We start from the raw sequence: 19260 nt of genomic DNA, 5'->3' as shown, positions 1-19260 counted from the left end.
AGTTTATTTGGCTTGAGTATGGCAACTTTCTTTAAATTAGAAGAGTTTTTGCTATTTAAAAAGGAAAAAGAAAGAGCACCTTTTCTGTGTAACTGATGTTAAAATGCCCTAGAGTGACAACATGCTAAAAGCTCTTGCATATTTGAATTGGGTCGAATACAACTATTTAAAACTCAGATCTGCAGTCTGCTCAGGTTACTAAAGATAAATGCATCATACATTCAATATCAGACTTTGCCGCAAGGGTTCATTCCCACATAGAAGTACGCATGCTCCTTTCTTCTGAGACTGCACGAAGATTGAGCTTTCCATTTTCCTTTTTAAGTCGCTCTTTAGTCCTACCAGCAGTTTAGAAATGGAAAAGTTTGGTTGCTTTAAAGAGTAGTTCCTTAGTGGGTTCTTAAAGTACAGATAATATTTTCTCTTCAGTTCTAAAGAGAAGTTTTACTGCCCAGAATAGGTACACAATAAAACATTGAAAGGAGAAAAGAAAGTTAGCTGCATCCTAGTTTTCTAAAACCTGGCAAGCTGGCAGAGCTAGAATTAGCTTTACAGATGGCATTTGGCAACATATCTACATATCACTAAGCCCTCATCTCCTGAGTTTTCTTCATCCTGTCTATCAGTTACAATATCCAATCACTGCACAAAGATGGAGAAGTGGGATGATCACAGCTCACACGATGCTGTTTGGTTAGAAACGTCAGTGCTGCACAACCCACGGCTGAGTCAGTGTCTGTGAGAAAATGAACTGAATTAATATATAGCGGGGGTTGTATCTCTGAACATTTAAAGCCTAAATAACCTCAATAGCATTATTACACAGTAGAGGGAGGAAAGCTAAAGGAAGTCTGTAGACAGGTGAGGTAGGGGGACTGGGAAATTTTCTCATTGTTCAGAGGAATTCTGAAGATGATGGAAATACCAGATGTGCTAAAGTTTCCTAGTAATGCCCAAGGATGCTGACCTGGCTTTCAGTGCTGCATTGTTTGAAAAAGCAGAGTCCCTTTATACTCTGATTTCAAAATTTTTTTCTTGTTTTTGTGTGTCTGCCTTGGCATATACTACAGTAAGGTGTGTATTCATTTATTACATGATAATGCTGGGTTATAATTCTGTACATATATGAGAGAGGTTTAGAGAGATATGTTTGGCCTTTGTTTCATTATGATCATTTATGTTTCTGAATGTTAAAGATCATATGTCTTGATTGTCAGTTTAATGGCAAGTTATTTAAAATAGTGTGTGTTTTTATTGTTTCTATGGGTTTGAGGCTTTGTTTTTTATTTCATTTAAAGTCATAGTAGAATCTTCATGTAATTGAGAATGCATTATGTTTGATATTGTTTCTTATGAATATCATATAAAATTTATTTAAGGAAAAACTAATTTTGAAATAATATTTTTGATATATTTGAAAATAAAATTCAAGATAGAGAAATGAAATAATTTCCTAAAGAGGAAGGTGAATGTATTTTTACTTTTGGATGAATTAAGGATTAGTTGAATCACTTTATATATATTTTACAGAACTGAATGTATTTGAATGATAAAGTTTTAACTGGTTAAGATGACTTTTTTCCTAGTTTTTTGGAACACAGGCTCTGAATAGATGATCTAGATACTGCCACTGAAATAGAGAGTAAATCAGATAAGTTTTTGGATTGCTGCAAATTGATTTTCAACCAGAAAATATTTCTAAATGAAGATAATTGTTCTTGCTATGAGATTTTAAGTCTTGACTGGTGACAGTGCTTACTTTATTAGGAAATTTTGGCACAATTTTAAATAATTTGACTAATGGCTTTTTTCTTTTGTCTTCATTATCCCTATCCTACTGAGCCTTCATTTGGTAGGGATTTGGGGGGATATACAACATTTTTAAATTATTTTAAATGTTATTAAGTAGTTTATAACATTCTTTTCCTTGAAATGTCAGGAAATTCTTGTGATTTCCCCCATTTAATTTCTAAAAGTTTGAATGGTCATCTTGATGGTTATCATAACTTATTTGTATAGGTAGGCTAACTGGTGGTATCTTATTTTGGCTTTTTTTTTTTCCTGGTTTTGTGTCCAGAAATGTTTTTCTAAGCTTGCTTTAGTAATAGAGTTATAAAAGCAGAAATTTCGTGCTAGACTTATACTTTATAGAATTTTTTTTCTCTGGTTCAGCTTATTTTTTAAAAAATAATGCCTGTGTTATTATAAGAGTAATACATATTCATTACATAAATTTGATAGATACAGAAAAGCACGTAGAATAAAATTAAAATGTTCTACCATCAAAAGAAAAACTTTAAATATTTTCGCATATAACCTTTTTTCCCTGTGTATATATAAAAATGTAAATTCACACATATACACTTAAAAATGATTTTGGGATATTACTGTATACACTGTTATATAACCCATCTGTTGTTGTTTTCTTTTTTTTTTTTTTTTAATAAAAAGCAAACTTAATCGTGAACGTTCCCTTTGTCACGAAAGTCTTCTATAGCATAATTCTTGAGAACTGCATAGTGTTTTATATATATATATTTTGTAATTTATTTCACCAATCTGAGTTTTTCTGATTCTTGATCAGAGAAAAGATCAGCTTGATTCTACAGCATAAATTTCTCTAAAAAGGAAGAATGTCTTAAGGAGTTAAGTAAAAATACAATTTTGATACTTTTCAGAAGGAAAAAGATTCTCAGTGATTATACAATGAACTCTTGAAAGATATGCACACTACTTTTAAAACAAAGCAGATAAGATTGCCATAACAAAGTATAGAAAATCTTTTTAAAAATCAGGGAAACAGAGCTTAGACAAGCTGAGACATTTAAGAAATGCAAAGGCCAACCAAAAGGGTTTCTTATATTACATTTTAAGAAGGTAATCAGTGAAAGTGTAATAATAATGTATGGCAATGAGGGAAGAAAAAAATTCCTCAAGTCTTATTTAGGAGCTTCTTTGTCAGAGAGGAAAAGCAAACCATGACCACCATCAATAATAATAACAAAGCAAACATTTCTAGTAAGGACAGAAAACCAACATGAATATAGAGATAAGTAATGCATCTAGCTAAATGAATTGTCTTCTGGAACATCTTATAGTTAAGGAACTGACTGTAAAATCTTAAAATTATTGATATTATTTGTAGTCTTTAAAGGTTTTAGGAGAATACAAGAAGTACTAAAAGATGAGGGGTTCTAGGCCTGGGTTTGAAAAAGACAGAAGATTTTAGAGCGAAAAATGAAGGATAGTTTATGACTAACTTGAAGGGAAAAAACAGGTTAAAAATGATCCAGAATGGGTTTGCTAAAAATAGATTGTCAGAACAACTTTGATTTTTCTCTGATGCAGTTGGTAGCCTAGTAGCAATATGTATTTGGACTTAAACTTAGGTTTTGGTAAAATCTTTTTTTTTATATCCTTGGGTGAAGGAAAAATGAGTTAGCCACTAGTTGATTGTTTTAATTCATCAACACAGTTTTCATTTTGAAGGATCCTCTCCAAAGGTTATTGATCTTGGAACGTGGCTTTGTTCTTTGCTTTGTCTTATTGCTCAAATGGAGAAGACAAATTATCAAATTTATAGGTGACAGTGAAGAAAGAAAGATCGTAAATAAAACACTAAATGATCCATAGTGATCTCCAAGTCTGGATTGTTGGACTAAATTTAAATGAACTTTTGAGGCATATACATAAGGCCTGAAAAACACTAATATACATTAAGTTAGCATGGCCTTATATATAGCATCACATCTGGAAAAGATTTGAGGGTAGTTCTTGGCAGTAAACTTGATATAAAACAAAAGTACAGTATGGCTGCCATCATCCCATCTTCTCCCCTACCACCCTCCCCCACCCCCTTAGAAACCATCTTAATGAATGGAAAGGAAGGTTAGAGTCACTTCAGTACACCAAAGTATTGTCTTTACTTCTTTGTATATTCAGAAGGAAGGATGTGAAGAAATTGGAAGTCTTGTCCGCTTAGGTAACTAAAAATTTAGAGGTCTTGGGGACATCTCTGGTAGATGTTAAGGAATCTCACAATAAAAGCTGTCTTCAAATATGTGAAGAATTATCATTTGGAAAAGAAACTAGACTCAAGTTTGAGTCAGACTTGTTTAAGGTTAAAAGCATGAGCTCCAAAATTGTATTCCTTTGTTCATATCTCAGACCTGCCACCTTTAGGCAAGTTGTTTAGCCTCTAAGCTTTCATTTTCTCAACTGTAAAATGGGGATGGTTTTGAGTATTTAATGAAAATATGTGTAAAGTGCTCAGTATTGTGCCTGGCATATACTAAATGCTCAAATGTTAGCATTGTTATTGTTGTTGTAGCAGATAGACTTAAGACAGTGGTTCTCAACCAGAGAGGTGATTTTACCCCTCATCGAGCATTTAGCAATGGCTGAGGACATTTTTGGCTGTTACAACTAGAGGAAGGAGTACTACTAGCATCTAGTGGGCGGAGGCTAATGGGTGGGGGCCAGGAATGTCAAAATGATGACTCTGTCCTCTTTACCTTGTTTTATTTTTCCACATAGCACTTATCAGCAGATGATATTTAATATATTTATTTATATATGTTCTATGTTTTTCTACACTAGGATGTATTAATTTTAAGGGCAGAGACTTTCTCGGTTATATCCACCAGGGCTAGAATGATAAGTAGCATATAATAGGTGTTCAGTGACTATTTGGTAGAGTGACTGCATGATAAAACTAAAAACATTGCTAGAGAAGAGGATAGGAATACTTTTAGTTATTATAGGGTACAGTTGTCATTGTGTGTTGCAAGCACCTAATACTTATTGACAAATTAAAACCACAGTATTTTTTAGAAGTAAAAAAGTTAGCAATATAACATTTAGATATTATAACTCCTATTCAGAGACTCCTCAGTTTGGAGAGGTTCTTTCCTAGCAACATCTTCCTGTATTTAAAAAGTTCTAAGTTGAGAAACAAGGTAATGGACATTTTAAAAACGCGGAAGAAACCTCCAGCTCCTTTGCTGTCTGCATGAAAGTAATTTTTGTCAGTTGGAAAACCTTTACCTTGATAGTAAAATGTTAAAAGTTTGGCCATTAAGGGTTCCTTTTCTGTCAGAATTTTTAGTATCTAGGTCTTCATTTGACTTCAAAGAAAAGATGCTCTAAGTAGTCATACAGCAGTATATCAAACTAACTCCCTTGCTGTTGCTACTGCTTCTGCCTCACTAGAGTTGCTGACATATCTGACAATGGGGTTTTAGGAAGAAGAGAAAGACTAGTATTAAAACTATTCTTGAGCTATACTTCTTGTCTTTTTGGGGGGAAATCTGGGACTTAAGTATCATTTAAAATATTTCTATGGAAAATATGCATCAACATACTTACAGATGACCTTTGAGTAGCCCATTCCTCAGTTGAGAACTGCCCTTTCAGTGATTATTAGCCTTTGTTTCTTGGGAAACTGATCATAAATTAAGAACAAAAAGCTTATAGAAAAGGCAGATTGACAAAAAAGGGAAAAGAAGGGAGAGAAATTTGCATTAAATATGTTGAAAATAGATTTAAAAGCTTAATTGCATTTCTTTTATCATCACAGTTACTGACACTTAACATGAGGATCAGCAAACGTTTTCTATAAAAGGCTGGATAGTAGATATTTTTGGCCGTATGGGCTACATAGTCTGTCACAACTTCTCAATTTTGCCGTTATGGAGTGAAAGCAGCCATAAGCAATATGTAAATGATGAGTGTGGTGTTCTAATAAAACTTTATTTACAAAATGAGGTAATGGGTTGAATTTGGCTTTGTTTGCCAACTCTTGACCTAACACATTAAAAATACTTGTAAAAATCCCAATTAATGTAAATTAATTGCTTAAAATATATTAATATAAAATCATTTAAAAGGTTTAGTTAAAAAATCTAAAACATAATATAGACTATAGTAATAGAAATGGCTTATTTTTCCCCAAAGTAATATTGCTTCTTTAATAAGGACAGACTAATTAAAAAAATGGATGGGAACATCTAATCTGAAATTTACAAAGATGCTTACCTTGTCCTTAAGGAAAGATGCGTTTTTGGGGACTTCCCTGGTGGTCTGGTGGGTAAGACTCTGAGCTTGCAAGGCAGGGGGCCCGGGTTCGATACCTGGTCGGGGAACCGGATCCCGCATGCATGCAGCAACTAAGAAGCCTGTATGCCACAACTAAGACCTGGCGCATACAAAATAAATAATTTTTTTAAAAAGAAAAGAAAAAAAAAGACACACTAAATAGCCCCCATCACCAGGCCGCTAGCCTTAAAAAAAAAAAAAAAATGTGTTTTTAGAAGCTTGGTTGTTTAAAACACCTTGTAAACTGTAAAGCTTCATGTCTATATCTCTACAGACACACAAACACACACATGGAAGTATTTGACAAGGAATAAACAATTGTCACAGGAAATGCTTAGATGTTATCTATATCCTGAAACTTCAGCCAAATTCAACAAACATTAATAAGATGTACCAGGTTATGATGTTAGTTGCTGGAAGTGTTTAAAGATAAATAATTCCTCAAAGCAGGAAAGTGATATAAGGTTGTACCCTGTGTATACTACACAATGGTGCCATATATAAGTGAGTACTACTTACTTTGTAGATATTTTAGTTTTATGTATTTGTTACAACAATTTTCTGTTAGCAGCAGTGCTTGTAAATATCATTTATTTCTGGAAATTTTTCATGTATTATTTCTTTGATAACTTACTCCTCTCTGTTTTCTCTGTTCTCTCTGGAACATATCAGTATATATTTGAATGGTGACCTCCTTCCTCTAATTTTCTCGTCCTTTCAGTCTCATTTTTCATTTCTTTTTCTTTTATTCCCAGTTTTTTCTTTCAACCCTTCTAGTAACCTTTTAAAATTCCTGCCCTTGTGTTTGAATTCCTAAGAACTCTTTTTCATTCTCTAATTAAAAAAAAAAAAAAAAGTTCCCATCCTTGTTTTATGGATACATTTTTAAATAGGACTGAGTTTATTGATTACAGTTTTGCTTTTTTTTCCTGTCTCTACATTGTTTATTGCGTTTTTTGGTTACGTTTATTAAACTTATTGTGAAATAGTTTTTGATTTACAAGAAATTTAAAAAAAATTGTACAGTGAGTTCCTGGGTACTCTTCACCCAGCTTCCCTCAATGATAACATCTCACATAAGTGCATCAAACTAGGAAAATGACATTGATACAGTATTATATCTGACTATAGACATCAGTTTTTATATGAGCTTTTTCTGGTATATATTCTGTGATAGTTTATCACATATAGATTTGCATAACTACCACCACAATCAGGATACAGAACTTTTGCATCACCACAGAGAAACTCCTGCATGCTACCCCTTTAAGAGTATACCCATTCCCCATCCCTAACCTCTGACAACCCCTGATTTGTTCTCCATCACTGTAATTTTGCCATTTTGAGAATGATATATAGATGAAGTCAGATAGGATGTAAACTTTGGGGTTTAAGTTTTTTCATTCAGCATAATGCCTTTGGGATCTATCACATTGCTGAACATGTCAGTAGTTTGTTCTTTTTTAATTTCTGAGTACTATTCCACTGTATGTATGTACCACAGTTTATCCATTCAGAGAGTGGCATGGTTTTTGTTATAAACTTTGCAATAATTGTTGGATTTAAAAAATTCTATATATATTACTTTAGTTTTATTACTCCCAACCCCCATAGGAGTCCGTAGTTTCACTGAACAAAATGATAGAGACCCTAAAATTTCTCTTTAATTCTTAGGAACCTGTCTACCTTTGGAAGCTGTTCATGTATTTAGAATTTTTAAACAAATTAGGTGGCAAAGTCATATGTGGAAATTCATGCAGAATTAATATTCTAAAGTTTGATATAAATAGATACTTGCTTCTGAGAGTGACTATTTTAGTAAGATTTAAAAACTTTTGGAGAGACTTATTGCCTGTTGATTTATCAATACTTTATGCTTCAAAGCATGATTTTTTTTGGTAGAATTTTATTTTTTTTTTATACAGCAGGCTCTTATCCATTTTTTAAAAATTTTATTTATTTATTTATTTATGGCTGTGTTGGGTCTTCGTTTCTGCATGAGGGCTTTCTCAAGTTGTGGCAAGCGGGGGCCACTCTTCATCGCGGTGCGCGGGCCTCTCACTATCGCGGCCTCTCTTGTTGCGGAGCATAGGCTCCAGACGCACAAGCTCAGTAATTGTGGCTCACGGGCCCAGTTGCTCCGCGGCATGTGGAATCTTCCCAGACCAGGGCTCAAACCCGTGTCCCCTGCATTGGCAGGCAGATTTTAAACCACTGCGTCACCAGGGAAGCCCCAGTTATCCATTTTATACATATTAGTGTATATATGTCAGTCCCAATCTCCCGATTCATCACACCACCACCACCACCCACCCCCCACCACTTTCCCCCCTTGGTGTCCATACATTTGTTCTCTACGTCTGTGTCTCTGTTTCTGCCCTGCAAACCGTTTCATCTGTACCATTTTTCTAGATTCCACATATATGCATTAATATATGATATTTGTTTTTCTCTTTCTGACTTGATTCACTCTGTATAACAGTCTCTAGATCCATCCACGTCTCTACAAAGGACCCAATTTTGTTCCTTTTTATGGCTGAGTAATATTCCATTGTATATATGTACGACATCTTCTTTATCCATTCGTCTCTTGATGGGCATTTAGGTTGCTTCCATGACCTGGCTGTTGTAAATAGTGCTGCAGTGAACATTGGGATGCATGTGTCTTTTTGAATTACGGTTTTCTCTGGGTATATGCCCAGTGGTGGGATTGCTGGGTCATATGGTAATTCTATTTTTAGTTTTTTAAGGAACCTCCATACTGTTGTCCATAGTGGCTGTATCAATTTACATTCCCACCAACAGTGCAAGAGGGTTCCCTTTTCTCCACACCCTCTCCAGCATTTGTTATTTGTAGATTTTCTGATGATGCCCATTCTAACTGGTGTGAGGTGATACCTCATTGTAGTTTTGATTTGCATTTCTCTAATAATTAGTGCTGTTGAGCAACTTTTCATGTGCTTCTTGGCCATCTTTATGTCTTCTTTGGAGAAATACCTATTTAGGTCTTCTGCCCATTTTTGGATTGGGTTGTTTGTTTTTTTAATATTGAGCTGCATGAGCTATTTATATATTTTGGAGATTAATCCTTTGTCCGTTGATTTGTTTGCGAATATTTCTCCCATTCTGAGGGTTGTCTTTTCTTCTTGTTTGTAGTTTCCTTTGCTGTGCAAAAGCTTTGAAGTTTCATTAGGTCCCATTTGTTTATTTTTGTTTTTATTTACATTACTCTAGGAGGTGGATCAAAAAAGATCTTGCTGTGATTTATGGCAAAGAGTGTTCTTCCTGTGTTTTCCTCTAAGAGTTTTATAGTGTCCAGTCTTAAATTTAAGTCTCTAATCAATTTTGAGTTTATTTTTGTGTATGGTGTTAAGGAGTGTTCTAAGTGGCTTCCCTGGTGGCGCAGTGGTTGAGAATCCGCCTGCCAATGCAGGGGACATGGGTTCGAGCCCTGGTCTGGGAAGATCCCACATGCCGTGGAGCAACTGGGCCCGTGAGCCACAATTACTGAGCCTGCGCGTCTGGAGCCTGTGCTCCGCAACAAGAGAGGCCGCGATAGTGAGAGGCCCGCGCACCGCGATGAAGAGTGGCCCCCGCTCGCCGCAACTGGAGAAAGCCCTCGCGCAGAAACGAAGGCCCAACACAGCCACAAATAAATAAAATTTAAAAAAAAAAGAAAAAAGAAAATGCTCCCTATTAAAAAAAAAAAAAAAAAAGGAGTGTTCTAATTTCATTCTTTTACATGTAGCTGTCCAGTTTTCCCAGCACCACTTATTGAAGAGACTGTCTTTTCTCCATTGTGTATTCTTGCCTCCTTTGTCATAGATGAGTTGACCATAGGTGCGTGGTTTTATCTCTGGGCTTTCTGTCCTGTTCCGTTGATCTATATTTCTGCTTTTGTGCCAGTACCATAGTGTCTTGATTACTGTAGCTTTGTGGTATAGTCTGAAGTCAGGGAGCCTGATTCCTCAAGCTCCGTTTTTTCCCCTCAAGACTGCTTTGGCTATTTGGGGTCTTTTGTGTCTCCATACTAATTTTAAGATTTTTTGTTCTAGTTCTGTAAAAAATGCCATTGGTAATTTGATAGGGATTGCATTGAATCTGTAGATTGCTTTGGGTAGTATAGTCATTTTCACAATATTGATTCTTCCAATCCAAGAACATAGTATATGTCTCCATCTGTTGGTATCATCTTTAATTTCTTTCATCAGTGTCTTAGTTTTCTGCGTACAGGTCTTTTGTCTCCCTAGGTAGGTTTATTCCTAGATATTTTATTCTTTTTGTTGCAATGGTAAATGGGAGTGTTTCCTTAATTTCTCTTTCAGATTTTTCATCATTAGTGTATAGGAATGCAAGAGATTTCTGTGCATTAACTTTGTATCCTGCTACTTTACCAAATTCATAGATTAACTCCAGTAGTTTTCTGGTGGCATCTTTAGGATTCTGTATGTATAGTATCATGTCATCTGCAAACAGTGACAGTTTTACTTCTTCTTTTCCAATTTGTATTCCTTTTATTTCTTTTTCTTCTCTGATTGCCATGGCTAGGACTTCCAAAACTATGTTGAATAATAGTGGTGAGAGTGGACATCCTTGTCTAGTTCCTGATCTTAGAGGAAATGCTTTCAGTTTTTCACCATTGAGAATGATGTTTGCTGTGGGTTTGTCATATATGGCCTTTATTATGTTGAGGTAGGTTCCCTCTTTGCCCACTTTCTGGAGTTTTTATCATAAATGGGTGTTGAATTTTCTGAAAAGCTTTTTCTGCATCTATTGAGATGATCATATGGTTTTTATTCTTCCATTTGTTAATATGGTGTATCACATTGATTGATTTGTGTATATTGAAGAATGCTTGCATCCCTGGGATAAATCCCACTTGATCATGGTGTATGATCCTTTTAATGTGCTGTTGCATTCTGTTTGCTAGTATTTTGTTGAGGATTTTTGCATCTATATTCATCAGTAATATTGGTCTGTAATTTTCTTTTTTTGTAGTATCTTTGTCTGGTTTTGGTATGAGGGTGATGGTGGCCTCATAGAATGAGTTTGGGAGTGTTCCTTCCTCTGCAATTTTTTGGAAGAGTTTGAGAAGGATGGGTGTTAGCTCTTCTCTAAATGTTTGGTAGAATTCACCTGTGAAGCCATCTGGTCCTGGACTTTTGTTTGTTGGAAGATTTTTAATCACAGTTTCAATTTCATTCCTGTGATTGGTCTGTTCATATTTTCTATTTCTTCCTGGTTCAGTCTTGGAAGGTTATACCTTTCTAAGAATTTGTCCATTTCTTCTGAATTGATGAATTTATTTGCATAAAGTTGTTTATAATATTTTATCCCTCTTTTAATACATGCAAACTTTGTAGTGATGTCTACTCTCTCATGTCTGATATTGGTAATTTGTATCTTCTCAATTTTTTCCCCAGTTTGCCTGGAGATTTTATCAATTTTAATGATGTTTTCAAAGAACTAGCTTTTGTTTTCATTGATTTTCCCTATTCTTTTTCTGTTTTCTATTATTTTGATTTCCACTCTGATCTTTATTAATTTTTTATAGTTTCTTTAGGTTTAATTTGCTCTTTGTCTAGTTTCTTAAGGCAGAAACTGGGGTGATTTTTTCTTTGACCTTTCTTCTTTTCTATCATACGCATTCAAAGCTATAATATGCTTCTTAACTACTGCTGTAATATCATGCCATTCCACAAATTTTGATACACTGGACTTGTTTCACGTCAGAATTTTCTCTTTTCCTTTCTGATTTCTTTTTTGCTTTCTGCGTTATTTAAAAAGATGTTATCTAATTTCCAATATTTGGGAATTTTCCAGGTATCATTCTGTTATTGAATTTTAATTTAATTTCATTGTAACCAGAGAAAATACTTTGCATGATTGAATTCTTTTAAATGTATTGAGACTTGTTTTATTGCACAGAATATGGTCTGTCCTGATAAATGTTCTGTGTGCATACCAAAAGAATGAGTTTTCTGCTCTTGTTGGGTGCAATGTTCCATAAATGTCAGTTAGGTTAAGCCAGTTGATAGTGTTGGTCAAACCTTATTCATCTTTACTGATTTTCTGTCTGCTTGTTCTATTAACTATTATGAGAGGGATGTTGAAATCTCTGACAATAATTGTGGAGTTCTCCTTGTAATTTGATCAGGTTTTGCTTCATGTATTTTGAAGCTCTGTTATGAGGCAGAAGAACTTCGGGGATTGTTAAGTGCTCATAATGAATTTACCCCTTTATTTTTATGAAATGCTTGGTAATATTCTTTGCATTGAGGTGTACTTTGTCTGCTATTAATATAACCACTCTCGCTTTCTTTTGACTAGTGTTAGCATAGTTTGTCTTTCCTTATCCTTTTATATTGAACATCTTTGTACCTTTATATTTATTATTATTTTTTATTTTATTATTATTTATTTTATTTATTTATTTTTGGCTGCATTAGGTCTTTGTTGCTGTGCGCGGACTTTCTCTAGTTGCGGTGAGTGGGGGCTACTCTTCTTTGCGATGCATGGGCTTCTCATTGTGGTGGCTTCTCTTGTTGCGGAGCACGGGCTCTAGAGCACAGGCTCAGTAGTTGTGGCGCACAGGCTTAGTTGCTCCGCGGCATGTGGGATCTTCCCGGACCAGGGCTCGAACCCGTGTTCCCTGCATTGGCAGGTGGATTCTTAACCACTGCGCCACCAGGGAAGCCCTGTACCTTTACATTTAAAGTGTGCTTCTTGTAGGCAGCATATAGTTGGGTCTGGTTTTCATATCCAGTGGGATAATCTCTACCTTTTATACCTTAGACCATGTACATTTAATGTGATTATAGATATGTTTAAGGTTAAGTCTATCATCTTGCTATTTATTTTCTGTTTGTCCCATTTGTTCTTGTTTCCCTATCCTCTTCCCCTTTCTTTTGGCCCTCTTTTGGATTAATTGTATCTTTTTTATGATTTCATTTTATCCCCTATGTTGGCTTATTAGCTATAATTCTTTGTTTCTGTACTTTAGTGGTTGCTTTAGAGCTTATAATATACATCTTTAGTTTATCACAATTTACCTTCAAGTGATATTAAATCATTTCATGTGTCATATAAGAGCCTTATAATAATGTACTTCCGTTTCTCTCCTTCCAAACTTTGTGCTATTTCCAATATTCTTAATTCCTTTGTGTAGATTTGTATTTTCAACTGGTGTTATTGTTTTCTTCTGCCTAAAGTGTGTCCTTTAAATTTTCTTATAGTGCAAGTTTGCTCATGATGAATACATTCATCTTTTTTGTGTGTGTCTGAGAATGCATTTCCCTTTTATTTTATTTATTTTATGTATTTATTTTTGGCTGTGTTGGGTCTTCGTTGCTGCGCGCGGGCTTTCTCTGGCTGCAGCGAGCGGGGGCTACTCTTCATTGCGGTGCACGGGCTTCTCATTGCGGTGGCTTCTCTTGTTGTGGAGCACGGGCTCTAGGCGGGCGGGCTTCAGTAATTGTGGCACGTGGGCTTCAGTAGTTGTGGCTCGTGGGCTCTAGAGCGCAGGCTCAGTAGTTGTGGCGCACGGGCTTAGTTGCTCCGTGGCATGTGGGATCTTCCCGGACCAGGGCTCAAACCTGTGTCCCCTTCATTGGCAGGCAGATTCTTAACCACTACGCCACCAGGGAAGTCCCTCCCTTTTATTTTTGAAAGATGTTTTCACTGGATGTAACAAGTGTAGGTTGGCAGGGGTTATCATTTTGGTTTTGGGTTTTATTTTTTATTAAAATGTGTTTGGGATTTGTTGTGCATGTTGCACCTGTGGGTTTGTAGTTTTAATTACATTTCAAGACATTTCTTCAAATATTTTTCTCTTCCTCACCTTTCTTCCTTTATGGACTCCATTTATACCTGTATTAGGGCACTTAAAGTTGACCCATAGCTCACTCATGCTCAATTTATTTTTCTATAATGAATATTTTATTCATTTTGTATATTTCCTACTGCTGTGTCTTCAAATTCACGAATCTTTTCTTCTATAATGTGTAATCTTCCATTAATTCCATTGAGTATATTTTTCATCTCAGATATCATTTTTGTCTCTGGAAGTCTGATTTGCATCTTTTTAATATTCTATATCTGTATATAACTTTTTGGAGGAATATGGTTATAATGGCTGTTTTAATGTCTTTGTTTCTAATTCTAAGATACGTGTCAGTTCTGGGTTGGTTTTAGTTGAGTTTTTTCCTTATAGGTTATGTTTTGCTCCCTCTTTGCATACCTCGTAATTTTTAACTGGATGCCATACATTGTGAATTTACCTTGTTTGGTTGCTGGATATTTTTGTATTCCTATAAATTTTCTTGAGCTTTGTTTTAGGATTCAGTTTACTTACTTGGAAACAATTTGATTCTTTCAGGTGTTGCTGTTAACATTTGTTAGATATGACTAGAAAAGTGCTCAGTTTAGGTCTAATTATTTCCCATTTCAGAGTCAAGACCCTTTAGATTCTCCCTTCAGTGCCCTTTTGTGAGGTTTTCCATCCTGACTGTGGGAAACAGGCCCTATTCCTGCCTCTATATGAGTCCTGGGCACTGTTTCCTCTAATTCTTTGAGTCGGTTGTTTCCCCAGCCTCGTCAAGTTTCCTCACGTGTGCGTTGATTGGTACTAGGCTCTGCAGATCTCTGAGGTTTTTCTCTCTGTGCTGCTCTCCACTCTCTGGTACTCTTTCCTTAGAACTCTAGCCACCTGTTGTCCCCAGCCTCTCAGCTCCATATCCTTAACTCAGAGTCCATCAGCTTCTGCCTGGGTTTTGCCTCCCTGTGTTTTATTCTGGAAACTCTTCCTAAGGTAGTAATTTGGGGCAGTTGCTGGCCTTATCTTATTTATTTTCCATCTTTCAGGGATCACTCTTTTCCAAATGTATTGTGTGTTGTCATTGTTTCCTATATTTTGTTTTTGGGTTGTTTCAGACAAGAAGGTAAATTCAGTCCTTGTTTCCCTGTCTTGGCTAGAAGCAGATGTTGGGGCTGATGCCCTCTTCATCTCCTTACCTGTTCTCAATTCACGTATCCCAAACTCTCTTAGATGCAACATGAAGCAGAGTTATCCCCTGTGAACTTGCTTGTCCTCATTTTTCTTTGCACATATTATTTTTGCCCTTAGAGTGCTTTCCTGATCTAAAATTATTTAACTAAATAGAGTAGGACATAATTAGTCTTCCATGACATCTGATTTTGAAGGTCTGATTCAGAGTACATTCCATTTGAGAATGAAAAGAAAGGACAGGAGTGTATTATGACACCTTTTGCATTTATTTAACATCTAAACAGTTTAGAAATGAAGCCAATATTTCAGCAGAATGCTTAGCAGCATTTAATCTTTCAGCTATAGAGATGTCTAGTTGAAATCCTTTTTCAATTAATCAGTCTGCTTGGCCCTTGCTGAACATTTATCCTGCATTTGCCTTAGTTGTAGCTGTGTTTGTACCTTGTCTGTTAAATTATCAATTAGATTCATATTTAGAAAATGTGTCTATTAGCACATTTAAAACTTAGCAGCTAGAATAATTTAAGGAGTTATTTTTTCCAATATATAATCCTTATTCTATTATTGTGGATTCCTTTCTTTTTCCTACTTTAGGCCACGAGCCAGAAATTCCATTGTTCCTACGCTGAAGGTTTTTAACCTGAAAGTAGGATCTTTTGATTTGTTCTATTTGAAGAAAAAAATTATGTTCCAAGGGATGTGATCCTACTCTGATCTTTTTCACTAGAAGGAAGGTGGGAGTAGAGGGTTTTGTTTGTTTGTTTTTTTCTGTCTGTAGGTTTATGAGAGACAAATGACTGATACAAGCTGGTAGGTTGCCTTTATTTCCATAGAAGTCACTCTTCGGGTAGTTACAAAGTCAGCCTTATCTTTTGTCTTTTTAGTCTGTTATAGTGAGATGACAGCGATTTTCATAATGAAAGAAACCGCTAAAATAACAAAACAAAGTGTTATAGTTAATAAATCAGCAGAGGAGATGATCCTGGAACATTTTCAGATTTAAAACTGAATCATCAAGATTAAGTTTTTAACTAGTGTGGTTTTGGTGAAGGAGAGCAGGGTAACATTGTGGAGGGGGCACTGGAATGAATTGAAAGGATTAGGTTACAGTGTTAATAGCGTATCCACTAAATTCTTTGTGACTCTGAGCAAGTCTTGTGATTTTGAACTTTAATATCCTCACCTGTTATAACTAAATAAACTAACATTTAATGGGTGATTCTATTGTACCAGGCACATTGCTGGTCAGCTTACTTATTATATTTCATTTAATCCTCATATTAAACTTAGAAAGTAAAAAGAATCTACAGCTTACAGATGAGGAAATGAAGGTTCCAAAATGTTAAGTAACATTCAACATGTTGAGCAATTAAGTCTTAAAGGACAATTGATTCTAAGTCTTTATTACTCTAAAGCCATGAAGTTCTTTCTATTCCTGTTTCTTCTGTTTCTGAAAAGCACTTTAATATTTTTAAAGTATGAAGCATGTGTTTTGTTTGCTAAGGTAAATTTCCACCTGCCTTAGGTCAGGCTCTCTCATTTTTGTTCCTATCAGTTTTCCTACTTGCAGTGTATTCTGATTATTAAAATCTTATCTATTTGTTAGTGCCTGATTCACCAGTGATTTACAGTGATGTCTTCTTCATGTGAGAACTTAAAGCATTTATTATCTATCACTCATTTATTAGTTATATATTTGAGATACATTTAGTCATTTTATATTTGAAATTTGGGATAGCTCTTGAATTGTTTACATTTCTGCATGTCCATGTATATAACTGCTACACTTAAATCATAAGCTCCCTGAGGGAGCTGCTTCTTTCTTGGCATGTAGCACAGCATTGTGCACATAGCATACATAACTTAATAAATAATTGTGTGAATGAATGCTGTCAACTAGAATATTTTAATCATCATTCCCAGTTATTCATTTCTCATGGGCAAATTTATGTAGGATGTTTTCAAAATATTAAATTCTGTAACTTTACATAGTGCTCTTAGCTTTTTAGAAAAATGCTTTTTAAAATTTTTGAAGAGGGTTCAATCAAAATCAAAATGAGTTGGAGTTAGCATGTAGACTTATTTTGTCAGGGAGACCAGTTACTTTGCCCATACCTCAGAGTTCCAGAAGCTGGTGCTCTTTGCCTCCCTTTTCCCCTTACAATCAAAGAAATCAAAAGAACACTTGAGTAATATTTAAGAGATCTGGGTGGTCTCTGCTGCTGCTGCTGCTATTACTCCTACCACTACCTCTTCTGTTACTAACTCAAGAGTCAGTTAACCATTCTGGGCTTTGGCTTTCTCATCCTTAAAAAAAGACTGAGTTTGGAGTATGTGATCTTTAAAGACATAGTGTTCCAGAATTTTTAAAACCTGCAAGTTTAAAGTAAATTAGGTTTCAGAATTGTGAAGTAGCATTTGATTCTTGCATTTCAAAATATTAGTAGCTTTATGTTAATTGGGGTTTTTTTTGGGAAAGCATTTGTGATTTCATGTTCTACTTTTATGGTTAATTTTCTTTTCTAATTTATCAGTGCTCCCTCACGTGTTGCTAAAGGAGTTGTCGAGCACACCAAAATGAGTCTACATGGTGCTAGTGGGGGACATGAGAGATCAAGAGATAGACGAAGGTCAAGTGACCGATCACGAGATTCATCTCACGAAAGAACAGAATCTCAGCTCACTCCTTGTATTAGAAATGTTACTTCTCCAACACGACAGCACCATGTTGGTATGTAAAATCAACTAAGCTTCCCAGTGGTTTTTAAAAGCATGCATTTACCTTTTTTTTTTTGGCCACGTCTCGAGGCTTGCGGCATCTTAGTTTCCCGATTGATCCTGGCATTGAAAGTGTCGAGTCCTAATCACTGCACCGCCAGGGAATTCCCAATGCATTTACCTTTTTAATGCAGTAATAACAATGATTTGTGCCTAATACTTAAGAGTAAAATTAACTTCTTACTTCTGTTCATTGCTTCTGTTGTAGCTTAGCTTGGTTCTTGCTGTGAAAAAACAACTTATTAAATGAAACTTAAAAGTGAATTTCTTTTAAGAGTCTGGGACAGTCTTATAAAAGAAATAATTTGAACAGCCTTTAAAACTGTAATATGTAGATTTAAAATTTTTTTCAGGTGATTTTTATCTTGTGAGATATATAGCAGTGGTTTATTTTAAAATAGTTTGTAGTGAATTATTGATAAGAATCCTTGTTAATCATATTAAAAAATTAGGAAGTGAAGGAGTAACCATCATAAGGTAATTCATCTTGATGTTTGACAATATTTTAAATTTAATAAAAAAAATAGAAGAGGAAAAGGAAGGTGTGAAGTGGTTTTTTTTTTTTTCTTTTCTTGAGCTCAGGTCTTTTTCTTCCTTCCTACTTATTACTATAAATGAATGATTTACCCCAGGTAAATACACTGTGTGACTGTAAAACAGTAGTCTGAAGTAGAGGTACATAAACAATGTGAGCTTGCTGATTTTTATTTTCCACTCAGAAGTGGCAAATTAAATACTTCGACTTACTATTTGAGGTAGTTTCTGATTACCTCGTATAAACCAAAATCATTTATATTAGGGTCTGATTATGTGGAGACGTTTTCAGTATCTAAGTAGGTCTTAAAAGTCAGACTAATACCGATAAGCTAAAAACTAACAAAAGTATAAATAAGAGTTGACAGTTTGTTATATGCAAAGTTTAGTATCTGGAAAGAGAATAGGAGATAAATTATTTTATTACTTTAGCAAATTTTACTTTTGGGATGCTACCAGCATTGTGGAAATAGGCAATAAAAGGGGGTGTCAGGGTATCTCTGGAGATACAGCAGACCTAAGTATGTAACCAGTAAAGCTGTACAGAGTGTTCTAAGTCGCTTGAGTCATGGAGGAATTTGGCAAAAGCTGATGAAACTGGTGAGATGGAGGTACATTTTTAGGTCACCTTTAAAGTTTAGTAATCTAACCTCTAAATGAAACATCACAAAATCTTAGTTTTAATGTCCCCTTTGTAGACTATTGGAACAACTAAAGAAAATTTTCTGAATTTTAACAATGTTTCCTATTAAAATTATAGCTAATAATATGATCCTATAAAACTTGTAGTAGTGCTTTATTCAAAAATGAGAATGAGAACAAAGCAGTATATCATAAGCTATTAA

At 35.0% G+C, this 19260-nt stretch overlaps 1 protein-coding gene across 4 annotated transcripts in view; it reads left to right on the top strand.

Annotated features, from left to right (window-relative positions):
- The window catches only part of BTBD10 (BTB domain containing 10), a 78161-nt gene that overhangs the window by 36718 nt on the left and 22183 nt on the right, over positions 1-19260 (top strand). For all 4 annotated transcript variants that reach the window (XM_068556407.1, XM_068556404.1, XM_068556405.1 and 1 more), the window contains one exon: positions 17638-17834. In XM_068556407.1, coding sequence (XP_068412508.1) covers positions 17681-17834 — 154 coding nt within the window. In that variant the 5' untranslated portion in view covers positions 17638-17680. The remainder of the gene's footprint in view (positions 1-17637; positions 17835-19260) is intronic.

This window comes from Eschrichtius robustus, chromosome 11 (genome assembly GCF_028021215.1).
Source record: "Eschrichtius robustus isolate mEscRob2 chromosome 11, mEscRob2.pri, whole genome shotgun sequence".
Classification (NCBI taxonomy): Eukaryota; Metazoa; Chordata; class Mammalia; order Artiodactyla; family Eschrichtiidae; genus Eschrichtius; species Eschrichtius robustus.
The sequence above is the reverse complement of the archived record's forward strand: the minus strand, read 5'-3'. Positions and strand labels throughout refer to the sequence as shown.